The sequence below is a fragment of the Limulus polyphemus genome, unplaced genomic scaffold (assembly GCF_000517525.1).
Source record: "Limulus polyphemus unplaced genomic scaffold, Limulus_polyphemus-2.1.2 Scaffold4541, whole genome shotgun sequence".
Taxonomy (NCBI): Eukaryota; Metazoa; Arthropoda; class Merostomata; order Xiphosura; family Limulidae; genus Limulus; species Limulus polyphemus.
In genome coordinates this window covers 4,139-10,837 of record NW_013670151.1, presented here as the reverse complement: position 1 = coordinate 10,837, position 6,699 = coordinate 4,139, and the positions used below count along the sequence as shown (strand labels likewise).

At 34.3% G+C, this 6,699-nt stretch overlaps 1 protein-coding gene across 1 annotated transcript; it reads left to right on the top strand.

Annotated features, from left to right (window-relative positions):
- The first annotated feature begins 2,090 nt into the window (after window positions 1–2,090).
- LOC111088835 lies at window positions 2,091–6,673 on the top strand. The gene is made up of 4 exons (XM_022399935.1): window positions 2,091–2,132; window positions 2,686–2,781; window positions 4,235–4,325; window positions 5,925–6,673. The coding sequence occupies exons 1-4, from the start codon at window positions 2,091–2,093 to the stop codon at window positions 6,671–6,673; spliced, it is 978 nt and encodes a 325-aa protein (XP_022255643.1).
- Window positions 6,674–6,699: the final 26 nt, after the last annotated feature.

Here is a 6,699-nt window from a genome sequence, read left to right as displayed (position 1 = left end):
CACGTTAACTTTCGTGGGTACAACAGTGTCTTAACGAACCAAGTTAACTTTCGTGGGTACAACAGTGTCTTAAGGAACCAAGTTAACTTTCATGGGTACAACAGTGTCTTAACGAACCAAGTTAACTTTCGTGGGTACAACAGTGTCTTAACGAACCAAGTTAACTTTCATGGGTACAACAGTGTCTTAACGAACCAAGTTAACTTTCGTGGGTACAACAGTGTCTTAATGAACCACCTTATATTTCGTGGGTACAACAGTGTCTTAATGAACTACGTTAACTTTCGTGAGTACAACAGTGTCTTAACGAACCAAGTTAACTTTCGTGGGTACAACAGTGTTCTTAACGAACCAAGTTAACTTTCATGGGTACAACAGTGTCTTAAGAACCAAGTTAACTTTCATGGGTACAACAGTGTCTTAACGAACCAAGTTAACTTTCGTGGGTACAACAGTTTTCGTTTTCATATTATCGGGTAATTTGTATGCAGGTGTACTAACGTACATACATATATAATTATACAAGAATAAACATGTTTTCTTATAAACGTTATACGTATACTTGCCCGAATCACACCAAACTAACATGAACAAACACGTTTTCTTATAAACACTATACATACATTTGCCCCAATCACACCAAACTAACACCAACATAAGGTGTCCTACCCTTTTTCGTACTTGGCCTTGCTTGTCTCTGCTTGACATCTTAACGGATAATGGCTCGGATCTGGCGCGAGTGACAGTGGCCCGGTGCTGTGGCGTTGAAATAATTTTTCTTACTACTTAAAAGTGACACGACGATCTCCTGTTAGATCCTCCCCTTACACGACAATCTCCAGTTAGATCCTCCCCTGACCTCCCGAAGGAACCTATAACCAGCAAGGCGCTATAAACATTTCTTTTTGACGGCTATAGCCGAGCTTGTCTGTCCGGATGTTAGACGTCATTGTTAGGAAGTATAAGGACAGTTTTTGATACAGCCTACAATTGCTTCTGGTTTCAAATGATGAAAGACAAGTTAACCTTCCTGTCATATCCTTTTGGTTGAATACCATGACGTTGGATTATCTCCTGGATACGGTACATCGTGGACAACAGACGCAATTTATTTCAAACAAAAAGAAAAAACAAACAAACATTGTTTATAGGGTAAAATGCTTAGATTAAGGTTACTTGTAAATTGGAAGAACAAAGATGAAGTTAAAACGTTCGCATGCGCCATCTATTAAATATTTTTGAATATGCCAAGGTAAATCATGACAACTTAAAACTTGATCATGCTCGGGGTTTAGGATAGTGACCAGACGAAACAAAGGGCGACAAAATAGATATTGCAGTTAATACTTCTTCTCAATTTGAAAGGGGCGGGGGTTTCGAATATAAAGATGGCACAGGCCATAATTTTGCCTAGGGCTGGATATATTAAGATTTAGAGATTTAATCAGAGTGTAAGGTATACATGATCATAAGTAGAACGTCTCTAAATTTTTATAATTTAGACCCCCCTTGATAATTTCGTATACATACATCAGAATAGAGCTCCATGAGGCGATATTTAAAAAACAACAACATTACTTTGAAAACTGAGCGATGATACATAGGATGATAGGAAACAGAAGAAAATTAACCAATCATAGGAAACAAAAGAAAATTAACCAATCATGTGACTTTCCGGGGTGTGCGCCCTGTGCGGGAGCACACGTTGCTCAACTCAAGAGCCAGCCCTGATTCTTAAAATATTACATGTGCGGGTTATCTGAATTCAAAATTTGTAACAATTAATCATGTTTATTTTAAATAATTATCTAAGAAGCTGGGAGCCCCACCCCCACATATATCTACTCCCACGTGATAGTTATTCGAACTGGCCTGGTAATAAGTAAGTTATTTACGAAAACAAAACCGAGATTTCGTGATAATTTTAAACAAAGTGGCTTTAAAACAGATTTGAAACGTTTAGGACTAGCATGCAGAGTAGCACGTGCCTCTTTAGCGTCAGTACTGGCGATTTGTCTGACCATTGATCTGGAAATCGACTTGGTTAAATTATAACGAAAACTAGAATGTTCATAACGACATTTTTTCGCATGGGACTTAAACCTATAGTGACATTTTATCCAAAAGAATTGGTAAGCAGGAAAGTAGTAGTAATTCGAATTAAATAAGATAATTTGTTTTCCTTGTAATTTTGAAATAATTTTAATATCTTTTGTGTGCTTCTTTTGTCAAAAAACGCAACTGGTGTGAAAGATATTTTTTTCAATATTTCCAAGTCACATAAAACTATAAGAAAGAAAGCAGCCTACAGGGTTAATCGATTAACTAGTCTGGTTACTGAAAATGAATTAATCGATTAGTTGTGTTCATCTAAATACTTCATCATCCACACGACAAGTCCATCTAACGAAAGCGCTGGGGTTTTCCCACAGCTTTTTAATGTTATTTACTAACGTTTTTGATCCTACGTGAGTGGATTTTTCAATCCTTAATAAAGTTTTATTTATATATGATTAATAGCTTCATACCGTTCTGGAGATGCTTGCATTTAAAATACGAAGTTGTATTACTAAGTTAATTATGGTTAAGTGTTTGTGATTTGCTTTGTCTGCACATTCGCCATTGTAAATTTTTATAAGTTACACGCTCTTATAGTAAATGTGTTTTATTATTATTATCGTTTAGCCAAATAAGCCACAAATGGAGAAGAAAAGAAGAGTGAGAATCAATAAAAGTCTCGCTGAGCTCAAAGCCATCATTTTAGAAAACATGAAGAAGGAGGTATGTTTATACTTATACGATTTGCATTCTTCGTTCACCATACAGTTTCACTGAATTCAATATTCTTCAAGTTTCCAGTTTACCAGTTTTACTAGACACATTTTTTTTTCTCAGTTTTAGTTTTACAGGTTTTACTAAACACAATATTTTTAAAGATTTTAGTATATTAATTCTACTGAATAGAATCGTTTTGAAATTTTTGGTTAACCAGATTTATTGGATACAGTATTTTCCGAATGTTGACGTAGTATTTAAATTTCATGATAATTTATTGTTTATTTCGTCCAATATTTTATGTATTTGCGACATATTTTCCATGCAAACTAACGTAAGTAATTTAAGAAGTAAAGGTGACGCTGTTTGATTAACATTCAGGACTCATCTTGTGTAGCATTGCTTTACTGTACGAAGGGGTTAAAGTGTTTCGAAGTAAGGAATTTTTACATAATTAAAGATCATTTAATTATTTAAATGATGTAATTCACAATGAATTATTTAAAACCTAAATAGATATTAATAATATTATTCTTTCATTAGAGGGGTAGCGTAAATGCTTCAAGCAGGTTCCTATGGACAGGATGTACTCATGAACGATGTTTAAAAAAAAAATGTTTCGGTCAGCGTGGAGAATGAAATGTTTGAAAATCGTCCAGAGTCTACAAGTACATCCTAACCATACGAGTCTTAAAGGAGTTTTTAACAGCATACAAAATTACGTGCCATATAAGAAGATAACAGGATGTTGCATTTATAAATACAAACAGTAAATAATACAAAAAAAAAGACATTTAGAAATGAGCAACAAAGCGAAAATTAGGCCTATATTCATGAGACGGAAAGCGGAGACTTATTAAGAAAAGAAACACCAGGGTATAAATAAATACATTTTTAATATTTGGACATCTTGAAATGGGGTGTTAGTTTCTGAAAGATACTACATTATCTCACTTGAAGATGAGCAACAAAGCGAAAAGTAGGTCAAGGTTCATCAAATGGAAAGCGAAGACTAATTAACAAAATTAACACCAGGGTTAAAATAAATACATTTTTAATATTTGGACATTTTTAAATGGAGTGTTAGCTTCAGTAAATTACAACATTATCTTGAATAAGTTATATATTTTTTAGCCACAGTATATCAATCGTCTGACTAAATATCAATTCAAAATGTATCATAATATTAGATGATGAACTAAAGTCAGGGATTTTTTTAAATATTAAAAGTCCCTGTCATTATTGAAAAATATATATCATTTTATAAACTCCAAAGAGAAGTATAGAAACTGATTTTAGTTTTCGTATATTCAATGCTTTTCTTATAAGTGCAATAATTATTTAGGAATTTTTTAAAATACTTCTTACACGACAAATGTAATGCCGAGTATTTAGTTTTAATTGTACAGTTGCGTTCGAAGAAACGTCAAGACTTATTTTTATATATTTCTTTTTCTAGAACATAAATAGTTTATCTAAACTAGAGAAGGCGGACATCTTGGAATTGACAGTGCAACAGCTACGAAAGTTACAATTGTTATCTTGTTCAGGTAATTAGTGTTTGGTGGTTCTGATCAGTTGGAACAGGGATAAATTCCACGTTTAATCCAATTAAGGAATAGATATTAGTTTGCTAAAAAAATTCAAACATCTTCGTTTTCCTCCAAAATAATTATTATTAGGCTTCATAAGGGTTTGTTTGTTACGGATTTCGCGCAAAACTACACGAGGGCTATCTGCGCTAGCCGTCCCCAATTTAGCAGTGTAAGACTAGAGGGAAGGCAGCTAGTCATCACCGCCAACTCTTGGGGCTACTCTTTTACCAACGAATAGTAGGATTGACCATCACATTATAACGCCCCACGGCTGAAAGGGCGAGCATGTTTGGTGTGATGGGGATTCGAACCCTCGACCCACAGATTGCGAGTCGAGCGCCCTTACCACTTGGCCATTCATAAGGGTATAGGCGCATCATGATGGATTAAATACCCTCCTAAGTGAAACAATAACCTCCCGTCAGCTGAGGTTAATCTAATTCCAACAAAGCCTTATCACAAATAGCTTAGTCCTTAATCGATTTTTGTCTTGTGATCAAGAGATTTTACTCTGTCGAGGGAATTTACCTGATGGGGAAAATTAACTAAAGCTTTCGGAAAATACCCAGTAGAGGAAATATTAATTAAAGCTTTACCTATTGTCATTCCAAGTCTTGACAGTACTTCCGGTGTTTTTGTTTCTTTTTTGTGCAAAGGTACACAACGAGCTATTTGCGCTGTCCACCTCTGATTTTAGCATTATAAGCCCATAAACTTATTGCTGAACCAACGATAAAGTATTTATAATAAAGAACTGAAGCTGTCCGTCTACATGTTTATTACAAAGTTAAAAAGATCAACTAGTCGTTTTCCACGACAGTTAAGAAATCAAATAGTTTGTTTGTTTATAATTAAGCACAAAGCTACACAATGGGCTATCTGTGCTCTGCCCACCACGGGTATCAAAACCCGGATTCTAGCGTTGTAAGTCCGCAGACATACCGCTGTGCCACTGGGGGCCATCAAATAGTCACACCACATATGTATTTTAATATTATTTTTAAAATTACATTGGATGTTTCCGGCAGTTTTCATATTTGTAAAGTTTGGAACTAAACGTAGTCAATAAATATCAAAATTAAAGAATAGTATCGCCAAGTTATATATATATATATATGTCTATGTATATTTATACATATGTATATATATATATATTCGTGTATATTTATATATATATATATCTGTGTATATTTATACATATATATATATTCGTGTATATTTATATATATATATATATGTCTGTGTATATTTATACATATGTATATATATATATATGTCTGTGTATATTTATACATATATATATATATATATGTCTGTGTATATTTATACATACATATATATATATATATATGTCTGTGTATATTTATATATATATATATTTCGGTATATTTTTATTTGAAGAGGATGACGTTTCGAGCTAAACAGAATATTAGAGTACACTTCACATTTATTATTTCTTCAGAGATGTACTGTTAGTTAGATTTCTGTGATGTTGTTATGACAACTTGGAGTTTAAATAATGATTGAAGTTTTTTTGTGTATTTTGTTTTACAGTAGAAAAATCGGAAGATGCTACAAGAAACAACTTTCACGCTGGCTTTCAGCAATGTATAATAGAAGTAGTAAGACATTCGTCCAGTGTGAACAACGCTGGCCATTCCTTATACAAAAGACTCGTCCATCATCTTAATAGATACGCCCAGAAAGTCAAGGAAGAAGAAGTTATTGGTTTTCAGTGTTTAAGTAAAAACCAAATCACTGTTGAGGAACTAGAAGCAAATATCCAGAATAGAAGACAAAACGTCCATTCATATACACGACAAAGTTCTTTACAGAAGTGCTTTGAAGAGTCTAACAGTAGTCTTCAGTCGGACGTTTGGAACGCATTGGATAAACTTCATTCACCAAACCTGAAATCTCAAGAAAGTAAACTTTACTCGAGCCAAACCACGCGAAGTTCTCGTGAACTAGATTTTCTATTATACAAAACTCCCAGCAATCTGGACACGTTAGATTATGACAATCTCACGATACCCATAACACCTCCGCAGAGGAACGGATTTCACGAACATAATACCATGAAATTATCATTTCCAATAACTGGAAAGAAAACAGGAAGTTTATATTCTCTGAAACAAGGTCAAGCCTCAAGTCTGTCTTCACCTGAACCGTTCCAGACGAAAGAATCCCATATTCCCTGGAACAAGGTCAAGCCTCAAGTCTGTCTTCACCTGAACCGTTCCAGACGAAAGAATCCCATATTCCCTGGAACAAGGTCAAGCCTCAAGTCTGTCTTCACCTGAACCGTTCCAGACGAAAAGAATCCCAT